The 27,669-nt window shown below is 40.5% G+C and overlaps 1 protein-coding gene and 1 long non-coding RNA gene across 2 annotated transcripts in view; one reads left to right on the top strand and one right to left on the bottom strand.

The window, feature by feature from the left end:
• LOC122553525 (ena/VASP-like protein) overlaps nt 1-27,128 on the top strand; it is a 283,915-nt gene extending 256,787 nt beyond the window's left edge. Inside the window, exons 8-14 of the mRNA XM_087989777.1 lie at nt 1,341-1,401; nt 1,684-1,744; nt 15,989-16,049; nt 21,967-22,032; nt 24,592-24,661; nt 24,839-24,896; nt 25,758-27,128. Of these exons, the coding sequence (XP_087845903.1) occupies nt 1,341-1,401; nt 1,684-1,744; nt 15,989-16,049; nt 21,967-22,032; nt 24,592-24,661; nt 24,839-24,896; nt 25,758-25,795 (415 nt within the window). The 3' untranslated portion in view covers nt 25,796-27,128. The remainder of the gene's footprint in view (nt 1-1,340; nt 1,402-1,683; nt 1,745-15,988; nt 16,050-21,966; nt 22,033-24,591; nt 24,662-24,838; nt 24,897-25,757) is intronic.
• On the bottom strand, nt 782-12,664 carry LOC122553526 (uncharacterized). Its single transcript, XR_015757888.1, has 3 exons — nt 12,415-12,664; nt 10,022-10,085; nt 782-1,012 (listed from the first exon to the last, which is right to left on the bottom strand). It is a non-coding gene; the product is annotated as an uncharacterized LOC122553526 (long non-coding RNA).
• Nucleotides 27,129-27,669: the final 541 nt, after the last annotated feature.

Genomic DNA, 27,669 nt, shown 5'->3' with positions numbered 1-27,669 from the left:
TTTTGCCATCCAATAAGATTTACTTGTAACCTCAAATCCTTATTCCCGCCTACCCCGATTGAGTAAAAAATATTCAAAGATTCTGCTTCCACCACCTTTTCAGGAAGAGAATTCTAAAGATTCACAAATGTCTGATGGAAAATAGTTTGCCTTATCTCTGATTTAAAGGGGCCACCCCTGAATTTTAAATAATGAACTCTAGGTCAAGGCTTTCCAATATAAGGAAACATTCTGCCCACTTCCACCCTGTCAAGACCCCCTGGATCTTTTACATTTCTATTACTTCTCTAAACTCCAGTGGATACAAGCCTAGCTTGTCCAACCTTTCCAAGTAAGACAACCATGCATCCAAGATAATAATCTAGTAACCTTCTCCAAACTACCTCTAATGCATTTATAGCCTTCCTTCATAAAGTGACCAAAACTGTGCACAGTTTTCCAAATGCAGTCTCACCAGTGCCCTGTATAGCTGAAACATGATCTCGCTCCTTTGTGTATATTTCCTCTCTCAATAAATGTTAACATTCTAATTAACTTCCCTAATTTCTTGCCATATCTCCATGTTAACCTTTTGCAAATGCCGCAGGAGGACACCCAGATCCTTCTGCATCTCAGAGCTGTGCAATCTCTCACCATTTAGAATTTTTAAAAAAATTTTACCTGCAAAAACAGACAATTCCACATTTTGCCACATTTGTACTCTATTTGCCACATCATTGCCCACTCATATAACCTGTCTAGAAAAACTCCACAGAGGCTGGTATCCTGTGACCAAGTCACCCTTTATTTACATGTGAAGAGTCCTTGACACTGATTTAGCCTTCCTCAGAGCCAGTTCTCAGAGTGAACAGAACCTCTGACACTCCGTCAGCCAAGGCTCCCTGATTGGACTGGATTTACAGCCCCAGTGAGGGAACTCATGTTCTATGATGTCCAACTGGCTGAGCTCGATACCATCACTACGCCATCTGTTTCTTCTTTTAGCCTTCTTCAGTCCTTTGAGTTGAACCAACTACAAAAAAACACGGATAAATCATTGAAGCTGATTCTAAACAGAGCCTGACTATGTGCAGGGAACATGGTTGAGTTAACTCTGAAAAGCAGTGGCACAGCAGAATGAAAAGAAATGTGCTGAATATTTTCACTTATTCACTTACCAAATTAAAATGCTCTCCAGCATAATGGGTAGAAGACTTTTTTGCAAAATGTGAGAAAAATTTCAGTTTACAATTAGTCACTTCGGAGCAGGAAAAAGACTCGCAAAAGTTCTGTTGCAACTGGCCTAATTATTTTTAACAACAACATAAGACTGAAATGTGTTTATTTTTCTCCCTTTTCAGGAGGAAAGCTGCCCAACAAACAGATAAAGCAAGTGACAAAAAAGAGGAGGAAACACAGAATGTGTGTAATCAGCTTTTCTTTTCCTTATAAGCACATATTAGGTCAGATTTACATAATAGTAAATGACAAACTCATGCTGCAGATATGAAGGCAGATATAAAGTATTACTGACATGTTCTCAAAAGAAAAGGTTTGATCTAAATGACAAAAGGACAAAAAGTAGTTAACAGAAAGCTCTTAAGCGGCATTAGTACAAGTTATTAAAAAGAAAAAACAGTAAAATACCTTTTTGACAAGGAAAATCATAATAATTAGAATTATTGCTGTTATTATTTTAACCAGGAGGATGCAAGCTCTTCACCTTCACCCAGTTCACGAGGTCCTGGTTTGCAGAATTCAACAGGTGAAGTCTGTAATCAATTATTTGTGGAATTATGAATGTGAACATCATTTGAGAGATGGAAATTGCAGCCGTTTTGGGAATGTTGTACCTGTAAATTTCACACACACTGCGGTCATGTGAATTATAACAGCCTAGAAAATGATGTGGGAATTGCGATGCAGAATTAACCTGTACCCATTGCTTCCAGCCAGGCAGCAGGCAAACTTTGTGCTACTTAGTTATAAAACCACTGTGGCAGTACGTAGTCAGTGGTGAGAAGTTTTAATCTAGTCTGGACCTCTTAAAGAGAAGGTAACAAGAGCAAGTGCTGGAAGTCGTTCTATATGCTTAACCTGGGAGAAACACAAGAGTGACATGACATGTCAGAGCTTCTTTTCCTGGAAAAGCATTGGAAGCCTTGATGCAGAGAGAGGAAAGAAAAAAAGAGGTGCATTATCTTTAGGGGATCAGACAAGCATCCCAAATGCAATGGGAGCACATAACTAACAGTGTCAATGTCAGCTGTCTATTCCCAAAATAGACAAGCAAGAGATTGGAAGAACACAGCAGCCCAGGCAGCATCAGGAGGTGGAGGAGTCAACATCTCAGGTGTAACCTTTCTGGGGGTGGGGACTGGGGGGTGGGTGTAAGGGGAGCTGCAGATAAAAGAGGTGGTGGGAGCAAGGTGGTGAGGTGGGGATAGGGACCTGGTTGGTGAATGGGAGGACTGAATCCAGTTGCTGGCAGGGAGGGGTGGAAGGGAGGGGGAGGGGGTGGGTGTGGGAAGGGAGTCAGGGGACGGAGAGGGAGGTTACCTGAAATTGGACAACTCAATGTTGAGTCCTTCGGGCTGTAAGCTGTCTATTCCCAGCATCTGAAGTTAACTGTATCAAAGCAAGTTCAGTAACCTTTTATAAGTGGCCAAGGTTGATGAATGCAACTTCAAATGCCATATCCAGCAACTGCACCAGATAACTTTGCACATCTACGATAATTCATAGCTTCACCTCATTCTCCCACAGTACTGCTGCCATGTACTCCCACATCTCATAGCTTGCACTCACTGCCAGCCAGTTACATTACCTAAATGTATTGTGGCATACTCACTCACTCATTTCCCTCTTTTATTTGCGGAAGTAGCAGCAACAAGACAGGGAATAAAATTACAATGGAGGGAGGATAGTAGTTGCCTCCATTGGAGCAGCCATAACTGAACTGGTAGCCAATGATAGGGCTGAATATGTGGAAGATGATAGTACTATTCTACTTCCCCCTCACCCACAATTACTTCTAATAATCAAGCTGCAGATGGTTTAAATATATATCTGATATGTTCATTCCTTGTTGTCAGTAGAATTTAGTATCTTTGTCCTTCTGAAATCTAGAAATTTAGAAATCTACCTGGCCAGGCAGTGATGAAATACCAGGAAGACAGTATGGGGAAGAAATACCATTCCCAAATGTCACATTCACAGCCACTGATTCAAGCATACATACTTGAGAGGTTAACTTAGAGGGAGGAACTGAACATGGGGAGATACCAACCTAAGTGGTCTGAAGCTAGGGTAGGGGAGAGTATAGTTTAAGTTATACTCACCTGAGAATGCAATAACACATGGATTCTCTGATGAATGTTGGCAGGAAGCTTTGAGAAGTTGGACAACACCTTGCATAGAGCTTGGAGTATCTCATTTTCAGTATGGAAGTAGTGGGCCCACTGAACTTCCACACTGTAGGTCTGAACATGTGGTAGCATCTGATAGCTGATACCTCAGCTTCCACTGCGGCATTGCAGAAAAAACTTAACTGAAAGTCAAGCAAGTTCAATTTTCTGCCATGAACCTTGAGACTGCAGCCAATGTGGCATGTATCAGTGCTCAAAGGGGTTTGCAGCTTCTCAAAGCATCTGACCATCTGACTCCAGAAAGAGAAAGTTATAACATATTCCCCTCCTTTTGCATGCAGAGCATCAGTGGCCATAAAAATTATGAGATGTTGGAGGTGATGCCCACACTAGCCTCAACAGGTCTTGGCTTGAAAAACTTCAAAGCCCTGGTCACAGTTACAGCCAGTAGTTATGCTAGTCTTGCCCTAATTTAGACTGCAGAGTGACCTGCAACAGGTGGCACATCTCAATGAACAAGTCCTTCATGAAACTGAGTCTTTCTCATTGAGTTTAGGGAATTTGTGGCTGAAAATATGTCCTCTTGCTGAGAGCATTTTCTCCCTCCTCTGTTTTTGAATAGCTAATCTCTTCTGTTCATTCTTCCTTATTGTGCTGTACACCGAGGGCACCACAAACTACACCTTCAGTGGTTGGGAACATGTCATAAAGTCATAGAGATGTACAGCATTGAAACAGACCCTTCGGACCAACTCCATGCTGACCAGATATTCCAACCCAATCTAGTCCCACCTACCAGCACCCGGTTCATATCCCTCCAAACCCTTCCTATTCATATACCCATCCAAATGCCTCTTAAATGTTGCAATTGTACCAGCCTTCACCACATCCTCTGGCAGCTCATTCCATGCACGCACCACCCTCTGCGTGAAAGCGTTGACCCTTGGGTCTCATTTATATCTTTCCCCTTTCACCCTAAACCTATGTCCTCTAGTTCTGGACTCCCTGACCCCAGGGAAAAGACTTTGCCTATTTATCCTATCCATGCCCCTCATAATTTTGTAAACCTCTATAAGGTCACCCCTCAGTCTCCAACTCTCCAGGGAAAACAGCCCCAGCCTGTTCAGCCTCTCCCTGTAGCTCAAATCCTCCAACCCTGGCAACATCCTTGTAAATCTTTTCTGAACCCTTTCAAGTTTCACAACATCTTTCCGATAGGAAGGAGACCAGAATTGCACGCAGTATTCCAACAGTGGCCTAACCAATGTCCTGTACAGCCGCAACATGACCTCCCAACTCCTGTACTCAATACTCTGACCAATAAAGGAAAGCATACCAAACACCTTCTTCACTATCCTATCTGCCTGTGACTCCATTTTCAAGGAGCTATGAACCTGCACTCCAAGGTCTGTGTGTTCAGCAACACTCCCTAGGACCTTACCATTAAGTGTGTAAGTCTTGCTAAGATTTGCTTTCCCAAAATGCAGCACCTCGCATTTATCTGAATTAAACTCCATCTGCCACTTCTCAGCCCATTGGCCCATCTGGTCCAGATCCTGTTGTAATCTGAGGTAACCCTCTTCGCTGTCCACTACACCTCCAATTTTAGTGTCATCAGCAAACTTACTAACTGTACCTCTTATGCTCGCATCCAAATCATTTATGTAAATGACAAAAAGTAGAGGACCCAGCACCGATCCTAAGGCACTCCACTGGTCACAGGCCTCCAGTCTGAAAAACAACCCTCCACCACCACCCTCTGGCTTCTACCTTTGAACCAGTTCTGTATCCAAATGGCTAGTTCTCCCTGTATTCCATGAGATCTGACCTTGCTAATCAGTCTCCCATGGGGATCTTTTTCGAACACTTTACTGAAATCCATATAGATCATATCTACTGCTCTGCCCTCATCAATCCTCTTTGTTACTTCTTCAAAAAACTCAATCAAGTTTGTGAGACATGATTTCCCATGCACAAAGCCATGTTGACTATCCCTGATCAGTCCTTGCCTTTCCAAATACATATACATCCTGCCCCTCAGGATTCCTTCCAATAACTTGCCCACCACTGAGGTAAGTCTCTCCGGTCGATAGTTCCTTGGCTTGTCTTTACCACCCTTCTTAAACAGTGGCACCACATTTGCCAACCTCCAGTCTTCCAGCACCTCACCTGTGACTATCGATGATACAAATATCTCAGCAAGAGGCCCAGCAATCACCTCTCTGGCTTTCCAGAGAGTTCTCGGGTACACCTGATCAGGTCCTGGGGATTTATCCACCTTTGCCCATTTCATGACATCCAGCACTTCTTCCTCTGTAATCTGGACATTTTGCAAGATGTCACCATCTATTTTCCTACAGTCTATATCTTCCGTATCCTTTTCCACAGTAAATACTGATGCAAAATATTCATTTCATATCTCCCCCATTTTCTGTGGCTCCACACAAAAGCCGCCTTGCTGATCTTTGAGGGGCCCTATTCTCTCCCTAGTTACCCTTTTGTCCTTAATATATTTGTAAAAACCCTTTGGATTCTCCTTAATTCTATTTGCCAAAGCTATCTCATGTCCCCTTTTTGGCCTCCTGATTTCCCTCTTAAGTATAATCCTACTTCCTTTATACTCTTCTAAGGGATTCACTGCATCTATCCTGTCTATACCTGACATATGCTTCCTTCTTTTTCTTAACCAAATCCTCAATTTCTTTAGTCATCCAGCATTCCCTATACCTAACAGCCTTCCCTTTCACCCTGACAGGAATATACTTTCTCTGGATTCCTGTTATCTAATTTCTGAAGGCTTCCCATTTTCCAGCCATCCCTTTACCGGCAAACATCTGCCTCCAATCAGCTTTTGAAAGTTCTTGCCTAATACCGTCAATATTGGCCTTTCTCCAGTTTAGGACTTCAGGTTTTAGATCTGGTCTATCCTTTTCCATCACTATTTTAAAATGAATAGAATTATGGTCACTGGCCCCAAAGTGCTCCCCCACTGACACCTCAGTCACCTGCCCTGCTTTATTTCCCAAGAGTAGGTCAAGTTTTGCACCTTCTCTAGAGGTACATCCACATACTGAATCAGAAAATTGTCTTGTACACACTTAGGAAATTCCTCTCCGTCTCAACCTTTAACACTATGGCAGTCCCAGTCGATGTTTGGAAAGTTAAAATCCCCGTCCATAACCACCCTATTATTCTTACAGACAGCTGAGATCTCCTTACAAGTTTGTTTCTCAATTTCCCTCTGACTATTTTGGGGTCTATAATACCAATAAGGTGATCATCCTTTCTTATTTCTCAGTTCCACCCAAATAACTTCCCTGGATGTATTTCTGGGAATATCTTCCCTCAGCACAGCTGTAATGCTATCCCTTATCAAAAATGCCACTCCCCCTCCTCACTTGCCTCTCTTTCTATCCTTCCTGTAGTATTTGTATCCTGGAACATTAAGCTGCCAGTCCTGCCCATCCCTGAGCCATGTTTCTGTAATTGCTATGATATCCCAGTCCCATGTTCCAAACCATGCCCTGAGTTCATCTGCCTTCCCTGTTAGGCCCATTGCATTGAAATAAATGCAGGTTAATTTAATAGTCCTACCTTGTCCCTGCCTGCCCTGACTTTTTGACTCACCTTACTATTTTAAATCCTCCCGAACAGTTCTTGCAAATTTCCCTGCCAGTATATTAATCCCTTTCCAATTTAGGTGTAATCCATCCTTCTTGTACAGGTCACTTCTACCCCAAAAGAGCTTCCAGTGATCCAAACATGTGAATCCTTCTCCCCTACACCAGCTCCTCAGCCATGCATTCATCTGCTCTATCTTCTTATTCCTGCCCTCACTAGCTCGTAGCTCTGGGAGTAATCCAGATATTACTACCCTTGAGGACCTCCTTTTTAAATTTCTGCCTAACTCTCTGTAATCTCCCCTCAGTATCTCAACCTTTTTCCTTCCTATATCGTTGGTTCCAATGTAGACAATGACCTCCTGTTGGCCCCTCTCCCCCGTGAGAACATTCTGCACCCTCTCTGAGACATCCTTGATCCTGGCACCAGGGAAACAACACCTGATCGGGTTCTGGGGACTTATCCACTTTTATGTGATTCAAGGCATCCAGCACTTCCTCCCCTGTAATATGGACATTTTTCAAGATGTCATCATCTATTTCTCAACATTCTATATCTTCCATGTCCTTTTCCACAGTAAATACTGATGCAAATTACTCGTTTCGTGTATCTCCCATCTCCTACGGCTCCACACGAAGGCTGCCTTGCTGATCTTTGAGGGGCCCTATTCTCTCCCTAGCTACCCTTTTGTCCTTTAATGTATTTGTAAAAACCCTTTGGATTCTCCTTACCATCAAAATTAGCCTTCCTCCAATTTAGAACTTCAACTTTTAGATCTGGTCTTTTCTTTTCCATCGCTATTTTAAAACTAATAGAATTACGGTCGCTGACCCCAAAGTGCACCCCCACTAACATCTCAGTCACTTCAGTCACCTGCCCTGCCTTATTTCCCATCCCCATACTGAATCAGAAAATTTTCCTGTACAGACTTATAAATTCCTCTCCATCTCAATCTTTAACATTATGGCAGTCCCACTCTATGCTTGGAAAGTTAAAATTCCCTACCATAACCACCCTATTATTCTTACAAATAACTGAGATATGCTTACAGATTTGTTTCTCAATTTCCATCTGACTATTAGGGGATATAATACAATCCCAACAAGGTTATCATCCCTTTCTTATTTCTCAGTTCCACCCAAATAACTTCCCTAGATATATTTCTGGGAATATCCTCCCTAAGGACAGCTGTAATGCTATCCCTTATCAAAAATGTCACTCTCCCGCCTCTCTTGCCTCCCTTTCTGTCCTTCCTGTAGCATTTGTATCCTGGAACATTAAGCTGCCAATCCTGTCCATCCCTGAACCATGTTTCTGTAATTGCTGTGGTATCCCAGTCCCATGTTCCTAACCATGCCCTGAGTTAATCTGCCTTCCCTGTTAGGCCTCTTGCATTGAAATAAATGCAGTTTAATTTATCAGTCCTACCTTGTTCTCTGCTTTGTTCCTGCCTGCCCTGACTGTTTGACTCACTTCTTTTCTCAACTGTACCAGTCTCAGATTGATCTCTTACCTCACTATCTCCCTGGGTCCCACCCCCCACTTTACTAGTTTAAATCCTCCCGAGCAGTTCTAGCAAATTTCCCTGCCAGTATATTAGTCCCCTTCCAATTTAGGTGCAATCTGTCCTTATTGTTAAGGTCGCTTTTACCCCAGAAGAGATTCCAATGATCCAAAATGTGAATTCTTCTCCCATTCAGAAGCTCCTCAGCCCTGCATTAATCTGCTCTATTCTCCTATTCCTGCCCTCACTAGCTCGCAGCACTGGGAGTAATCCAGATATTACTACTCTTGAGGATCTCCTTTTTAAATTCCTGCCTAACTCTATATTCTCCCTTCAGAATCTCATCCTCTTCCCTTCCTATGTCATTTGTTCCAATGTGTCCAAACTTCCTGCTGGTCCCTCTCCCTCTTGAGAACATTCTGCACCCTCTCTGAGACATCCTTGATTCTGGCACCAGGGAGACAACACACCATTCTGATTTTTCGCTGCTGGCCACACAAAAGTCTGTCTGTGCCTCAGACTAGAGAGTCCCCCTAACACAATCGATAACTTGGAACCCGACATACCTCTCATTACATTAGAGCCAGTCTGAATACCAGAAACTTGGCTGTTCGTGCTACACTCTCCTGAGAATCCATCACCCCCTACATTTTCCAAAACAGCATACCTGTTTGAAATGGGGATAGCCACAGAACACTCCTGCACCACCTGCATCCCTCTCCTACCTTTCTTGGAGTTAACCCATCAATGTGACTGTATCTGTGAGTTTTCTCCCTCCCTATTACTGCCATCCATCACATCCCCTTGCTCTTGTAAATTCCTCATTGCCTCTAACTGTCTCTCTAACCGATCCATTCGCTCTGATAGGATCCGCAATCAACGGCATTTATTGCAGATAAAATTCTCAGTAACCCGTAAACTCTCCCTAAACTCCCACATCTGACAAGAAGAGCATCTCACTCTACTAAGGGCCATTTTTGCTCCTTTCAATCTACAGACCCAGAAAATAGCACTGTCTTATTCCTCGACAAAACACTGCTCCAGGCTAACTTAATACTAATGGCTTATATTTTTAAGTTTAATCAAGAGGCATATCTCAATATAACATATAATCAAGAAAGAATCCACTATACTCACTACTGCAGACTTACTGTAAGGGCACACTTAAAAATATTCACTTATCTGTTTCGGTGCTGTGACCTCGCCCAAATCTCCTCCAAGATTAGTTATGAATTTCACTGTTTGTTTATTTTCCTGGATGCACTTCGATGTCCAGTGATACATGAATTCAAACAGCAAAGGCAGTAACTGGGCAGGTTCACTGCTGTGTCAGTTAGTAGTATGGGTCTCTTCCTTTCCCTCTCTCTTTCTCTCTCTCTCCTGCACTGACCTCACTGTTCCTCACCCTTTTAAAAGCGCTTTTCTGACATGAATGAAGTCTTTGAAATGAGAATCAATTCCTTCCTCATTTTTGTAAACTTTACTAACTTCTGTTTGCAGTGTAAACAGCACACACACACAAAGCAGCAGAAACTGATCAACAACTAACCTGAAAATGCTTGATGGTCCTCTCATTGTGGTGATGTCTCCTGCTGCTGACTGGATGCTGTGCTCTGTGAGAATAAGAGTTAACTGGAGCATCGAGGTTGAAAATGGCACTGTTAAAGTCAAATCAGTGTTTGTTAAAGTCACAGTACCTACTGTGCATTTTCCTGCTATCAGCCCCACATTGACAAATTGCCTGAAAGGGCACCCTGTACTACCAGCATGAGAAGTGAAAGAACACAGCATGGATGCAGTTTTGAAACTGAAACATCACCTGCAGCTCTGAAAACGTGAATGATACACAACTGAATTTATAGCCATTTATGTAATGGAGGGCAGGGTTGTGCTTTTTTTCAGACCATCTGAGGTCTGTGGTTGGAGATCAAAATAGACTCATGAATGAGGAAGACCATGTAGCCCACCGTAAGCTGGATCAGTGGTGCTAGAAGAGCACAGCAGTTCAGGCAGCATCCAACGAGCAGTGAAATCGATGTTTCGGGCAAAAGCCTTTCATCAGGAATAAAGCTTTTATTCCTGATGAAGGGCTTTTGCCCAAAACGTCAATTTCGCTGCTCGTTGGATGCTGCCTGAACTGCTGTGCTCTTCCAGCACCACTGATCCAGAATCTGGTTTCCAGCATCTGCAGTCATTGTTTTTACCTTAGCCCACCGTAAGCTGCCCATCCAGAGTTAAAAATCACACAACACCAGGTTATAGTCCAACAGGTTTATTTAGAAGCAATAGCTTTCGGAGCGTTGTTTCTTCATCAGGTGGTTGTGGAGTATAAGATCATAATACACAGAATTTATAGCAAAACTTTACAGTGTAATGTAACTGAAATTATATATTGGAAAAGACCTGTTGTTTAGGTCTCTCATCTTTTACATCACACTGCAACCACCTGATGAAGGAGCAGTGCTCCGAAAGCTAGTGCTTCCAAATAAACCTGTGGACTATAACCTGGAGCTGTGTGATTTTTAACTTTGTACACCCCAGTCTGACACCAGCACCTCCAAATCATGCCCATCCAGAGAAATCCTAAAAATCCCCTCATTACGACATGCAATTATTTTCTAAAATATTCCACTCAATTTCTTAATAGTATTCTGCTGAAAATCTGTTCCATAAATGATTGTTATTTGTGTAAAACGGAACTTTACAACTCTGATTCTGTTTTTTCTTTCCCATTTAACTCTTCTATTTCATTTATGTCAATCTCACTGATGTTGCTCAGGTTATCAGTTGCTCAAGTCTTATGAGTACACAAACATCAGAACAGGAATAGGCCATTCAGCCTCTCACACCTATTCTGCTGTTCTAGATGACTGACTGACTGTCTACCTCAAAGCTGATATTCCACACTATCCCCAAATACCTTGTTGTTAACAAGATGTAGACACCTATGGATCTCAATTATAAACACACTCAATGACTGGGCTGGCACAGCTCTCTGGTCAGGATTCACTAACACCTGACTGCAAAATTCCTCTTGATCTCTGTCCTAATTGGCTTGCTCCTTATCCTCAACAGTGTGCCCTGGTCCTAGATGCCTCCCCCTTCCACAGCCAGAGGCAACATCCTATATACATCCCATCCCATCCCATCCTGAATGGGATCTATCCCACCTTACTGGCGGAAGTGAGAGAGGCAATAGCTGGGGCCTTAATAGATATCTTTGCAGCATCCTTGAACATGGGTGAGGTCCCGGAGGACTGGAGAATCGCTGATGTTGTCCCCTTGTTTAAGAAGGGCAACAGGGATAATCCAGATAATTAGAGACCAGTGAGCCTGACGTAAGTGTTAGGGAAGCTGCTGGAGAAGGTAGTGAGGGATAAGGTCTATTTACATTCGGAAGAAAATGGGCTTATAGGCAGCATGGTTTTGTGCAGGGAAGGTCTTACCAACTTAATAGAATTCTTTGAGGAAGTGACAAAGTTGATTGATGAGGGAAGGGCTGTAGATGTCATTTACATGGACTTCAGTGAGGTGTTTGATAAGGTTCCCCATGGTTGGCTGATGGAGAAGGTGAAGTCACATGGTGTCCAGGGTGTACTCGCTAGATGTGTAGAGAGCTGGCTGGGCAGCAGGGGACAGAGTAGTAATGGAAGGGAATTTCCAAAATGGAAAACTGTGGCCAGTGGTGTTCAACAGGGATCCGTGCTGGGAACACCGTTGTTTGTGATATACATAAATGATCTAGAGGACGGTATAGGTCAGAGATGGGGAACCTTATTGTGTTGGAAGGCCGCATTATGTTAGTTGTAATCTAATAAGGCCGCATCCAAGAAACTTCAGTTATACATTCTTCAAAATTCACATTATTTTGTAAAAATCTAACTACCATGTACTAACTAACTAAAAAAAATAAAACAAATGTTAATTCTAAAGTTAACTAACCTTTTAATTACTTTGTTATGACTTCTTTTTGTAGGAAAGCACTTGAATATTTGGTTGCAGCATGGAGGTCTGCAGTTTTAGCTGATCCTCTAGCTGGGTATCCGTCATTTGTGACCCTAAGGGCGTCTTGATTTTGGTTAAGTAGGAGAATGTAGATTCGCAGCAGTAAGTGGTTGAAAAGCAAGAAAGCATTTTTTGTGCATGTTGCAAAATTTGGATTCATTCAAAAGGCAACACACAATGACCTAGAAGGCCGCATGCAGATGACAGCAAGATTAGTGGAGTAGCAGGTAGTGAAGGGGACTGTCAGAGAATGGAGCAAAATATAGATAGATTAGAGAGTTGGGAGGAGAAATGGCAGATGGCGTTCAATCCGGGCAAATGTGCGGTGATGCATTTTGGAAGATCCAATTCTAGAGCTAAATATATAGTAAATAGAAAAGCACTGGAGAAAATTGATATACAGAGAGATCTGGGTGTTTAGGTCCTTTATACCCTGAAGGTGGAAATGCAGGTCGATAGAGTAGTCAAGAAAACATACGGCTTGCTTTCCTTCATTAGACGGGGTACTGAGTACAAGAATTGGCAGGTCATGTTACAGTTGTATAGAACTTTGGTTCACCCACATTTGGAATACTGTGTACAGTTCTGGTCATCACATTAACAAAAGGGTGTGGATGCTTTGGAGAGGGTACAGAGGAGATTCACCAGGATGTTGATGGTATGGAGGTCGCTAGCTATGAAGAGAGGTTGAATAGATTAGGATTATTTTCATTAGAAAGACAGAGGTTGGAGGGTAATTGAGGTCTACAAAATCATGAGCAGTGTAGACAGGGTGGATAGCAAGAAACTTTTTCCCAAAGTGGGGGACTCAGTTATTAGGGGTCATGAGTTCAATGTGAGAGGGGAAGAGTTTAATGGAAATATGCGTGGAAAGTTCTTATGCAGAAGGTGGTGGGTACCTGGAATGCAATGCCAGCAGAGGTAGTAGAGGCGGGCACAATAGCATCATTTAAGATGTATCCAGACAGATACATGAATGGTCAGGGAGCAAAGGGATACAGATCCTTGCAAATTGCTGCTTGATATACTCACAGCAAGACTCTCCTGCACCAGTCCTTTGTGTTCTGAAAATATTTATGAGGACACATTAATTATTTTCACACCATATTCACTTTTACATATTCAGTTTAGTGTGTTGTTTAGTGTGGACTCCTGTGCCCTCTTCCCCACCTGCTCCTCCTCCTCCTCCTCCCCACTACACCTTGACCAATTTTCCGAAACATTGTAAGTTTATCATGAAACATTATTTTGAGTCATTCTCTAAATTTCAGTTTGAAAACAATTTTCATCTGTGTGATTTTTATAATATAATACTATTTCCCTTTGGGGAGAAAGCCACTGTGCCTTTTGCTGTCCCCTTCAGTATCTTTTCAAGCATTTCATTGAGATGTGCACTACTTTAACTTCAAGGCATGCCAAAACTCTGCATGTTTTCTATGTATGAGATCACAAATCTTTCTTGAGTCACAATCTCCATGGGCAGCTATTTATATTTCAAACATTATGTACATTTCCCATTGAGATCTGTAATCCTTTTAAATGTATTTCTATTGGCATCAAATTCTTTAGTGTCTGCACACCTTGCTGTTAAGTGAGGTTAAATGTGTGTGGGAGCGTTTAGATATTTTAGTTGTTCATTTGATTCCGAATGAATGCGTTTTGCATTGCCCTTGAATTACAACAAAATAATTAATATGTTATCTTGGCATAGCCAAGATTTACTGGAAGGAAGGCCAGTTTTATAAAAACAAACTTTGAAACAATTAAACTGATGATATTACAGAAATGTACAGCATGGAATCAGACCCTTCAATCCAACTTGTCCATGCTGACCAGATATCCTAAATAAATCTAGTCCTATTTGCCAGCATTTGGCTCATACCCCTCTAACCCTTTCCTATTCATAAACCCATCCAGATGCCTTTTAAATGTTGAAATTGTACCAGCCTCCACCACTTCCTCTGGCATCTCATTCCATACATGCACAACCCTCTGCATGAAAAAGTTGCCCCTCAGGTCCCTTTAAATCTTTCCCCTCTCACCTTGAAACTATGCCCTCTAGTTTTGGACTCTCCCACCCTGGGGAAAAGACCTTGTCTACTCACTCTATCCATGCCCCTCATGGTTTTATAAACCTGTATAACGTCATCCCTCAGCCACAAAGGTCCAGGGAAAACAACCCCAGCCTATTTAGCCTCTTCCTATAGCTAAAACCCTCAAATTCTGGCACATCCTTGTAAATCTTTTTTGAACTCTTTCAAGTTTCCCAACATTCTTTCTAATAGCATGGAGACCAGAATTGCACACAATATTCCAAAAGTGGCCTAACCAATGTTCTGTACAGCCACAACAAGATCTCCCAACTCCTGTACTCAGTGCACTAACCAATAAAGGCAAGCATACCAGATGCCTCCTTCACTGTCCCCATCTACCTACAACTCCACTTTCTTGTGGAATTATTTGTACTTTGGTGTTATTGTGGGCTCTCGAAATCGTACAATCCATGACATGATCTTAATCATAATCTAGTAACATCTGTCGTAAAGGCAAGTTTCAGGAGTTGTTTAATAAAGAAAGAAAGTACCTGTAGTGGCCAATGACTAAATGCAATGGTTGATTGTAGCAAAACGTTCAATTTGATTCTCACCTGCGCTGAATAAGCCCATCTCAACAATGGCAACAATTAGAATGGTGCTATATCACTTCAGTTTCCCTGCATTAGAGCAGATAATAAATCACTGGAATTTTCCACTCCTGATCATTGTCCAGTGATCATTGCTAAAATAAGCATACGGTTGGGTATGCTTAAGACCAAATTGGGTTAACTGTGATGCCCTTTTTTTTATTCTTTCATGGGATGTGGATGCAATTGCTCAAAGCTATAATGTACTTTTAAGTGGTGAATGTTTGTTACTTGATACTGAAATAATATTAAAGGTACAAAGAAATAGATGTTAAAATTATACCTAACAAAAAGTGCAGCTTGACACATTTGTACAGAGGATTGTAAAAGTCTTGTTCACATGTCCACATTTCTTTTAGACTGAAGCCAGGTTTGGGGTCACAATTCCATGAATACAATGGGACAGTTCTCCATAAATAGGGTTGAACACTGATTGACTCAGTAAAAGTTCTGGGTATACCCTGTATATGAAACTGAAATTGGAGCTCTAGTAGATTGTTTTCCGGTCGAGATCATTTCTTTTGTATCTGCCACAATACCAATTCCACACTTGAGCTAAATCAGCACTTATGTGCACAGTAGCCTGAAAGGCAGCTGTCCTACTGTTACCAAATGGTACAAATCTGGCAGTATTGGAAATTATCAGCAGGAAAGCAGCTCCCTAACACAAACAAAGAACATTTGGTGTAGCAGTTCTGCATAATGTCAGGTCCAGTCCCTTCCAGCAAAATACACAAATGTCCAGTAATTTGTCTTTTTATTGAGAAATTTACAACAAATTAACATTCTTGAAATAAGGAATTTATGTTGTTAAATATTTCTCAACAGATACTGGTAAAAAGCCATGGGAAAGGGCCAACTCCACCGAAAAGACAGGAACTCTCTCAAGGTGAGCAGTTAAAGGATGAATATAAATTTGACACTTTGAAAGCAGGTTTTTAATAAAATGCTTATTTATCAGATTTTGCTAAATGGTGACAACCAAGCTATAGTCTGTGTGTCAGTTTTTTGGAAAAATATCCAGAAGGGACTACCTAACATTTATGAAATTATGTTAATTGAACCTGGCAAGCTGTCTGAATTCACTCACAAGTTATTTTGGGATGTGTTGACACAGTGGGTAAAAACATTGCCCTTTGACCTTCCAGAATATAAAGGCGGACAGCATACTGATGTGAAATAGTATTCCCCCCTGAGCTTGGGTGGGCTAAAAATAATGCAGATTAAATTCTGTTTTACAGCTGACCCATGGATTGATACATGAGGTTCACTCATGTCTGGCATTGTAGATCTGCTTTGTAGTTTTAAGTGGGTGTGTTAAGTGCTCACAATCTGACATTTGAGAATGAGGTCAGCTTAGTGATCCTAGTAATTAGACTTAGTGTCAGTCTTGGCTAGCACTCACCCCGAGTCAGAAGTTTGAGGTTCCAGTCCCACTGCCGAGGCTTCAGCAGATAATCTAGATTGACACTTCAATGTAGCACTGCACCATGGGCTATGCTGCCTTTAACATGATGCATCTGCCCTCTCAGTTGAACATTATAATTACCATCTCGCTAGTTAAAGATCAGTAGAATGGCTCTCCTTATGTCATGGCCAGTATTTATCTTTCAACCAATGTCACGAGAAATGATTATCTAGTTATTACAAAATTAATTTTTCTAGCATTTTGCTGTGTGAAATTTGATGACTGTGTTTCCCCACAACGTACGGTGATTATACTTCAACAGTGTTTAATTGATTGTAAAACACTATGAGACATCCTAACATCATGAAAGGTGATGTATAAACACACATTCTTCTTTACTTATTAAGTGTTTCAAACAAGCATCATGCCAAAGGTAACAGCATTCATGATTGATCTTATTTCTGTACATTTTCTGTGGTTGTGGGGTTCAGCTCATTGGATATAATTGTGATATTGCACATCAGGAACTGTCTGTACACTATCTGTGCATCTTTCCTGCAAATGCCTGATAATACAGTATTGTGTAAAACATTCATATTCATTCTCTTTTGTCATCGTTGGTATCCTTCACCATAATGTGTAAAACCACATTTGAGGAGAGTTCTGAATGTTATCACTTACAATTAAGAGCAAGAAATACTTTCCATTAAAATAGAACAATTGCTGTTGTTCCACTTTCTGCACCATCAGTTAACTCATCAACAACTGGATGGTCACTGGTAACTATTCTTATGTCTCATGTCTTCTTTATATTTTGGAACTGCTTCTTGAAGCCTGGGGTTCTGGATAGTGTGGAGTCTATCTCAGCTATTCCCAATTCTTTTTTTGACTGCTAGATATTCTCTAACATCTGCAGAAGGTTTGAGGATGACACTGAATGATAAAGCATCTTGTCAGACTTCAGTGTCAAGTTTGCTTTTTCAGAGTTTTTTTTAATCTATGTTTTATATTTGGAGTCTACTGTATTGCTAACTGTATAAGTGGACCTGAGAGTCACCAGAGGCAACAGTGTTGCATCATTTACAGGTGAGCCACAGACAAAGTGGGGTCTGCAGTTAGTGCCTGTGTGGTGACGTCGTAGCTAGAGTGTATTTTTGGTTTTAATGCCATGCTGTGTACTGAGCAATGCCTTCCACCCTCAGGGGTAGGGAGAGGAGACAGGTCCCAAGCCTACTTCAGTTGAAATGGAAATTGAACCCACACTATTGGTGTTAATCTGAACCACATGCTAGCCATTTAGGCAACTGAGGTAACTGTACCCCACATTAATGTTAATCTTACTTTAATGTGTCAGATCCATGCATCAATGTAATAAATTCAAGAAGTGCTGGAATTACTTAGCAGGTCAAACAGCATCTGTGTGTAGAGAAATGGACCAAGTTAATAGATCAATTGCCTTTCTGGAAATTGAAAGGGATCTCGCACATTAGCTCGAAGCAAAATATACTACCCTCTCCAGTATCATTTTTGGAGAAGGGGGACATTTAATTGGACAGGAGGGTGACTGGTGTGAGCATTGGTGTAATGATATTGTTATTGGACTAGTAATAAAAGACCCAGGCTAATGCTCTAGGAATATGGGTTCAAATTCAATTAATAAATCTGGAATCAAACGCTAGTCTAATGATGACTGCAAAACCAGTGTCAATTGTAGCAAAGAAAATTCTAGAAAATCTGCAAACCTCCCCTGGTCTGGTCAATTTTAACTCCAAATCTACAGAAGTGTTGATTTCTCTTTGAAACCTTATGCAAAATATGGAAGAACTGTCTCACAGACTATTCAAGTCATCCTTGATGTTGTCATTCTTATACCAGAAAGACAATGTCCCAATCACCATCATCATCATCATTCCTCCACCAGGGGTGGCAGTGCAGTGATATACAGTCAGAAAGAAATTGCCCGGGGAATCTTCAACATAGATTCCAGACCCTGTGAAGTCTTATGGCATCATATCAAATATGGACAAAGGAAATATCCTACTGATTATCACCTACTGCCTCCCCTCAGCACCTCTCAACATTCATCACCAGGAGTGACTTGATAATAGCACCACTGATTGAAATGGTTAATTCTGAAAGGACATAGCTGCTTGACTGGGTCTGCAGCTTGTGGTGAGGAAACCAACAAGAGGGAATAATTTACTTGATGTCTTCCTCACCAATTTGCCTGCCTGTCTGTAACAGTATTTGTGAGAGTGACCATTGCACAGTCCTTCTGGAGGTGAAGTCCCACTTTCACATTGAGGGTTCCTTCTGTTGTGTTGTGTGGCACTATTACTATGTCGAAAATGGGATAGATTTTTTTGGATGCAGCGACTCAAGACTAGGTATCCCTGAGGCACTGTGGCAATCAGCATCAGCAGAGCTGTATTCAAACACAATCCATAATCTCATGACTGAGTATAACCCCCACATTACCATTACCATCAAGCTGGAGGTTCTACCTGGTTCAATGGAGAGTGCAAGAGGGCATTCCAGGAACAGCACCAGGCATACATAAAAATGAGATGTTGTTCTGGAGAAGGTACAATACAGGATTATGTGTGCCAAACAGCATAATCAAAATGAGACAGAGCTGAGCAATTCCACAACAAACTGATCAGACCTAAGCTCTGCCACATCCAGTCATAAATGATGGGAGATAATTAACCTAATTACAGGAGAAGGAGTCTCCACAAATAAACCATCTTCAATGATGAAGCAGTCCAACACATCAGTGCAAAGGACAAGGCTGAAGTATTTGCAACAATCTTTAGCCAAAAGTGCCAAGTGGGTGATTCATCTCAACTTTCTTCAGAGGTCCTGTCCAACATGGATGCCAGCCTTAAACCAATTCAGTTCACTCCATGTGACATCAGGTGCTGGGCACTGACAACATTCCCGGAATAGTACTTCAGATTTCTGCTCCAGACCTAGCTGCACTTCGAGCCAACCTGTTTAAGCACAGCTACAACACTGGCATCTACCCAGCAATGTGGAAAATTGCCCAAACATGTCTTATGCACAAGAAGCAAGACAAATCCAACCCAGTCAATTACCACTCCATCTGCCTACTTTTAATCATCAAGCAAGGTGATGAAGAGGGTTGTTAATTATGCTATCAAGCAGTACTTGCTTACCAATAACCTGTTGAGTAATGCTCAGTTTGGGTTCTACAATGGCTACTCAGCTCCTGATCTCATTACAGCTTTGGTCCAAATATAGGAACTGAGAAAGGTTATCAAGAGTGACTGCATTTGATACAAAGGCAACATTTGACCAGAAGTAGCAACCAGGAGCCTGAACAAAACAGGACTCAGAAGGAAAGGGGGACAATCTTTCCACTGTTCGGCTGGCACAAAGGAAGATTGTTGCAGTTATTGGAGGTCAGTCATCTCAGCTTCAGGACATCACTGCAGGAGTTCCTCAGGGTAAGACCATAAGAAATAGGAGTGGAGGTAAGCCCATTTGGCCCATCGAGTCCACTCCGCCATTTAATCATGGCTGATGGGCATTTCAATGCCACTTACCCGCACTCTCCCCGTAGCCCTTAATTCCTTGCGAGATTAAGAATTTATCAATCTTTGCCTTGAAGACATTTAATGTCCTGGTCTCCACTGTGTTTCGTGGCAATGAATTCCACAGGCCCACCACTCTCTGGCTATAGAAATGTCTCCTCATTCTGTTCTAAATTGACCCGTTCTAATTCAAAGACTATGCCCACGGGTCCTAGTCTCCCCACCTGACGGAAACAATTTCTCAGCATCCATTCTAAGCTATGAATTATCATGTAAATTTCTATTAGATCTCCCCTCAATCTTCTAAAGATTATCCAAGGGTAGTGTCCAAGACTCAATCATTTTCAGCAGCTTCTTCGATAACCTTCCTTCCTCTGTAAGGTCAGAAGTGGAGATGGTCACCAATGATTGCACAATGTTCAGCACTATTTGTGACTCCACAGATACTGAAGCAGTCTGTGCCCATGTACAACAAGAAATGGACTAAATCCAGATTTGGGCTGATAAGTGGCAAGTAACATTCACACTACACAAATCCCAAGCAATGACCATCTCCAACAAGAGACAATCTAACCATTGGCCATTACGACCACTGAATCCACCACTATAAACATAAGGCATTGGGGAGGGGGGTGGTGGGGGGTGGTTACCATTGATCAGAAGCTGAGATGAACCAATCACATAAATACTGTAACTCCAAGAGCAGGTCAGAGGCTAGGAATTGGGTAGTGAGTAACTTACATCCTGACTTCTGCACCATATACAAGGTACATGTGAAGAGTCTGATGTAAAACGGCCTACTTGCCTGAATGAATGCAACTCCAACAACACTCAAGAACTTTGACACCAGTCAGGAGAAAGCATCCGGCTTAATCAACATCCTGCTTGTTAATGCTGTGGGTGTATGTACACCACATGGATTGTGGTGGTTCAAGAAGGCTGTTCGCCACCACCTTTGCCTGGATATTTGAGAATGTGCAATCAATACTGACCAAGTCAATGATTCTCGCCTTCCATGAATGCAGAAAAAAGATGAGCTGGCTTTTAGGAAGACATAATAGCTATCCTTACTTGTACATCCTCAACTAATAATCGAGTCATGTTGAGTACGAGCAGACTGTTGCAGCAAATATAAATGTTTGTTTGTTTGATTCCAACTGTACAACAAGTGATATCTTCCTGTAAACTGAGGGGATTCATAAATATAATTACTCTATTGGATAGTTTACAGTGGAATATGCACAAAGGTGTGGGGTTATCGACAAGTATTCAGTGTCATACTAACAATAAATGTCCTGCTATTAGAAACATATTACAACAAAGCAATGCAGCTGAGGATTTAGTAAGATAAATACTTATGGATTAAACTTGCAATTAAGTTAACAAGCCACTGAAGGTTTGTACTTGTGAAAGGGTTAACAAATATTTTGAGCATTAACAAATATTTTGAGCATTCAAATTTTACCAAAGCCAATTTACAGTGAGTACTGACAAAACTTTATTATATTTTTACTTATTAGTTACAACAAAATATTTTAAGGTGTTGTTTCTGTTTTTTTCTGGCCTTAATATTTCAGCAATACAATTGATGTGTTTGTGCTAACTGGAGTGATTTCCTGTACTGATGAATTTCAGTGATTGAGCAGTTAGGGTGCCCACATTGCCTGAAAAGCTAAGGCATGCCATCAGGTAGTGACTTCATATTTTGCTTCTTTTGGTCACTTACCTTGAAGTTCATTTGTACACAAAGGTGTTTTAAATTCAAGAACATAATTTTTTTTGCATTTTAACTTTTGAAGAATATTGAATTCATTTTTTCTAATTCCATTCTATTGTTTTAGAAATGCATTTATGACGAAGAGTCCTGAAGCTAAGAATGTTGTGCAGTCTCATCTTTCATCTTCTAGGTACAAATGAAAGAAACAGTTTTTAATCCTTTTTAGCTTATCCATTCGTGGATGCGCATCTCCTTGTCAACTGCAGACTGGATATCCAGAACTATAAACTGGCACCTACTGCATTGTTAAACAGCTTGCTTCACCTTGTTCTTCCATGACAACGCAATGTTCGTCAATGTGCTATTTCATGTGTGTGTCCAACCTGAAGGTTATGACCTGGTCATATAGATTGAGAAACCTGTTCAGTATTGAAGTTTAGCTTAAAAGTTTACAAACTTAAATAATTAATATGCATTTAAAATACCAGGTCCCATTGAAAATAGCAGGAGCACATGTGCAGCTGTAGGACCCCTCTTGGTCTCTCAATCTCTATTCAGCTTACCTATAGTGATGTGATCAGATAGTGAACAAATCTCTTGAATTTTGCTAGTTCATATTTCACCTGTCCGGTTCCAAATGGAGGCTACACAATTGCACGTTCAAAAGAATCTGTGCAACAATTAAACATCTGCATCACAATAAAACAATTCCATTTCCTTTGAATAAGTTTGGCAATCAGAAGTTTTTTTGATGGATGGCACGGTAGCTAAATGATTAGCACTGCTGCCTCACATAGCCAGCGACTGGTTCAATTCCAGCCTCAGGCAACTGTCTGCGTGGAATTTATGTGTTGTCCCTGTTTCTGTGAGAGTTTCCGGTGGATGCTCTGGTTCCTTCCATAGTCAAAAGATGAGCAGCGTGGGTGGATTGGCCATGCTACTTTCTCCAAAGTGTCCAGCGGTGTGCAGCCTAGGTGGATTAGGTGGTAAATGCAAGGTTACAGGGATAGGGTGCGTCTAAGTGGGATGCTCTTCAGAGGGCCAGTGCAGACTTATTGGGCTGAATGGCTTCTTACTGCACTGTAAAAATTCTATGATTCTAAGATCTCATTGATCAGCATGTTAAGCAATAACTCCAGATGTTTCGCTATCATTGTCCAATTGATTTTTCCTGAACTTTTAACACTTCTGAGGAGCTTTAGGACCCAAGTTATCCCTGTCATCACTTCTCTAAGACCCTAGTTCCAAATAGTATTTGATTAATTTCCAAAAGCATCAGTATATCCGTACAACAGAAATATCTCCTTTGTTATGAATTAATTAGCTTCCCCAGTTATTTTTGAGCTTTCCATTCCACCTTTTATGATGCTCCTACTAAAGATTGTTTAACTTTCTTGTCAGTAATGTACATCTGCTATACAACGTGGCAATGTGAAGCTGTGCATTATTTGCTGTCACTGTGACCAGCAGAACTAAACGCCATTATGTTTAGTTTGTTGCACATTGTCGATGCTGAAATGACCCAGTAATATTTGCCACTAAGAGGATAGCCTTTCTTATTACCAGAAACACAATTCCAATTTAAATCACTCACCTGGGAAGTTACCAAGCAGCAGTGAGGCATTTATCCACAAATAGATAATATTGCAAGAAGAGTTGAGCCACACTGCTTCCTAGTGCTTCCAAACTGATTGAATTAGGAGCAAGTTTAACAATTTAATTGTTTAAAGTGAGAAGGGCTGTTTTCAGATGTAATCCAATGTACAGCAAAACTCCTCATATAATCTTATACTCATTGATTGCCCATGGCATTACAGATGGAAGAAGAGTAATTGTAATCCAAGTTAGATGGTGGAATTAACTGGATTGGGCTGCCTTGACATAATTCAGTACCTATGATAAACTGCAACATTCTGATTTTTAATTTCATATTTCTGAAATCAATTTCACTTCCAAATTTATGATGGAAACTGCCAATGGTAAACTTGTGACAATGTAATTGTGGCCTCCTTCCCACCACTATTGCTCCTTCAGAACATTATTATAGTATGTCAAGTGCACATAGACAGATTTCACTATAACCATGACCATGAGAATTTAAAATGGAAATATGATCTATCAATTATTGAGTACTCTGAAACCCAGGATACTAAATGAACAGAATGGCAATTATCTGACTGCAGTCAGGAAGCTAGTGCCTACTTTAAGTAAAAATATCGCCAGGACTAATTGTGGGATTCAAACAAATAACAGTGTTGTGCTGATACAAAATACTTTCAACATCTTTGATACATTTACCATTTTCAGATATTTTTTCTCCTTAGAGCCTTCTTGCCCTATTTCTATAACTCCCCTTTGCTGATGGGAAACGTTTTCAAACCAAAATGTACACGTGGAACAGATGGAGCATTAAATTATAGCATTTATATTTCTGGCTTTTAAAGTTGGGTGGCATTGGGGAAACAGATTTCCAGTCACTCTTTTTACAGAACACATGGAAAGATTGTCTGTAAAGAGGACCCCTGCAGTCCCAGATTAGTCTACAATGTACACAATGCCACAGGACATCAGGCCAGTGAAATGTAAATATTAGTTTCAAGAAGAACTAGATAATAAAACTGCCTTGTCTTGCCTTCCCTTTAAGAATGCTAATCTGATGCCTCTTGCTGCTGCATAGACTGTCAGTACTTCAGATGTGACTATTACTAGAACCCAAGCTTAATTTATTTTTTTATTCCCTGCCCTATAGGCTGAAGCCGGGAAGCGGCACCAGTAATGACGTGGTCACAGATGCCTTAGATTTTGATCGATTGAAGTCGGTATGTCTGAACTGGAGAGGCTATCAAATATTAAATGTTTCCCATAAAGTAGTTTGCATTTTTAATCTTCAAAGTAATAACAAATCTTACTTTGAACTGCTCAGTTAAAATGTACAGAGTTACCCTTCCAGACCTTGTACAAACCAGCTTGCATTTTTTATAATTTAAACTCAACAGGAAATACTGGAGGAAGTCGTCAAGGAGCTGCACAAGGTGAAGGAAGAAATTATTGATGGTAGGCACTATTTTCTTGCTGACTGTGATAAACAGTGAAATACCAACATGTTTGAGGGACTGGATTCTCCAATGTGCTCTATTTCTTTAAGATGTTTTGATGGTCCCTTGTAATTAGTTAGCTCTCCAAACTCGATTTAACTTAATCTAAATTGCCATCATTTATAAAATGTATCTAAAATTCTATTACTGGATATTAAATGATTGGCTGTACCTCAATAGGGATCTAAAATACATAGTTTAAATGAAAACTTTGCACTGTAACTATATCTTAGTATGGGCAGTCTCCGGATTGCGAACGATTTCTGTTCTGGGGGCCGTTCACAAGTCTATTTGTCCCCAGGAGGGAACTCAATGCAGGACAACGGAAAACAGCTGTTCATAAGGAAATGTTCATATGTCGAGTGTTTTAAGTTGCCTGTATGGGATCGCGTTCATCAGTACGAGCATTTGTACGTCAGGTGTTCAGAAATCAGGGACCTCCTGTAACTAAATTGCCAGCTCCATAGTTTTATAAAAACCGAAATCTGGTAGGTCACCACTGCCGCTCAGTGGAACAGCGGAGAATTGAACCAAATTTGCTTTTACAGTATTTATTTTGGTTAATTCAAATGACAGGGATCTTAACTATGTTTAGATTTTTGTAGTTTGCCCTGTAAACTTTCTTTTAACTTTTCTCAAAATTCAGCCTTGGTCTTGTGGAATAGATTTCCTACAGAATGTATGGGTGCTTCTCTGTAACCATTCAGCTGCTAAACTATACTGAATATTAATTCCAGCTATTAATTCATTGTCTATAATATTTGAATAGTAAAATGTTAGATTCCTATTCCTACTGACATCACCTCTCATTGTATTTTAGCCATTAGAGAAGAATTGAGCAGAATCAGTACAACGTAATGAATTTTGCACTCTGAAACGTGGGAAGTTCTGAAAGGAATTGGGGAAGATGAGACAGCTGTGTGGAGTATTGTGTGGAAGATGACTCGGAGAGAAGCTATGCACTGAATGTCACGGTCGCTTTTAAACCCTTCATTGATTAGTGGACTCAATATGCTCTGCTGCTTACTGCCTTGGATCTGCTTCACATGAAAAGTCTTAATAATTATCCAAAACAACAAAAAACTTTCAATAATTTTAATACTTGTGGATCTTATTTTCTAGGTTTTTCAAAAAAAATTGCACATCTGTTTTATGTTAGCCTTTGTAATGTTTTATTAGTTTATTTAAAGGTTTACATTATTTCTAGATTATGTTTTTAGAGAAGAGCTTCAGTACAGACACAAACACAAAACACATTTTGCTTTTAGTAGACAAATAAGTTGTTATTTCTATCTTAAGATGTTACCACAGTATTTTTGACTCTGTTTTGAAAATTGTTGCCAACAACGAGATCCTTGTAGCATTATTGAAAAGGCAGAAACTTGTAAAAGTTGTGATATGACAATGGTAACTGATTTCTCAACAAATCTTTCAAACCTTATTAAAACAAGGTACATCAATGCAAAATTGTTTATGTTCATGTTAGAATGCAGGTGATACAGAATTTCAAATTAATTATAGTTAGTAGAAATGTTCCATGTACCAATCACCATGATCTATAGAGATGGCGCGTTGATTGCGGAATGCCCAGAAGTATTTCCAGGTAAATAGCATCTCACAAACTATTATAGCACTAGAATTAGATTAACCAAATCCTCAGTGGAGCTAGAACTGTTAAATGTCTCCTTTACTGCAGAGTTAGCTGTCAACTTGGTCCTATGCCATAAAAAATATTTAAGTGCAACAGTGTATGTATGCATGTACTGAATTTAATTGGATATCTTTGAATTGATTGCCAACAATTATGTTATAGAGGGGACTGGGTCAGCATTGAGCAAATGCAGAGCATCTTCATATGGATAGGAAGATTCTGTGTTAAAACCCAAAGTTTATAAAATAGACATCCATGTTGTTTCAAATAAGATAAATTAAGTTACTGAAGTGGGAAGGTTCAGTTGTACTTTAAAAGGTACACACCAGGTGGCACACTGTAATGCATTTCATACAAGATCAAGATCAACTGGATTTCAAACAAATTTGTTATATCTGCAAAACATGTTCGAAATCCAAAATGCCATCTTTAAAATTAATCACATTTCAGCTCATAATTGAACCTGTTTAATGTCATTTTTCTAGATTACTGTGTTTTAATAATCCCTCACTATTATAAATTAAACATTCAAAACAAGCTGTAACGTCGTGGTGGATCCTGTTAGTAGTCTCTCAAATTCAACAATGCATGGAAAGCTAGTTTATTATGATATGGTCTCTTGACTTATGTTAAGATTTAGAAAGAGCAGCACGAGCAGCTGTAGCTATTGTAATCTCATAGTAATGACAGCAATGTACTGGGTTGGTTGGTGAACTGGGAAACACGGGAGCCAATAGAAAGCTGGTAGGAGACGAAGAGCAATTGAACCAGCCAGAACAATGATGAAATGGAGAACAGGCAGAATGAAAATGAAGATGAAATGAAAATAAAATGAAAAATAGGAGACCCATTTCATGAAAGCCTTCTTTATTATTGTGTTCAATTGGATTTGCTGAAATCCTGGAGTTCTGGACCAGGTTTTAAAAAGATTTCTGGTTCTGCTTTAGTCTTTTTTATTCAGCAAATTAAAGGGTATTCAATGCCCTATCCAATGGCACACAACTCAATGACTTATTTAGTCGAATAACATCTGAGGGAAAAAATGTTTTTAGGATGATTAATCCCATTTTGTAAATACTGG

The sequence above is a fragment of the Chiloscyllium plagiosum genome, unplaced genomic scaffold, assembly GCF_037043375.1.
Source record: "Chiloscyllium plagiosum isolate Xiang-an unplaced genomic scaffold, Cpla_swu_hap1 HiC_scaffold_8, whole genome shotgun sequence".
NCBI classification, from domain to species: domain Eukaryota; kingdom Metazoa; phylum Chordata; class Chondrichthyes; order Orectolobiformes; family Hemiscylliidae; genus Chiloscyllium; species Chiloscyllium plagiosum.
This window is presented reverse-complemented; position numbering and strand designations above follow the sequence as displayed.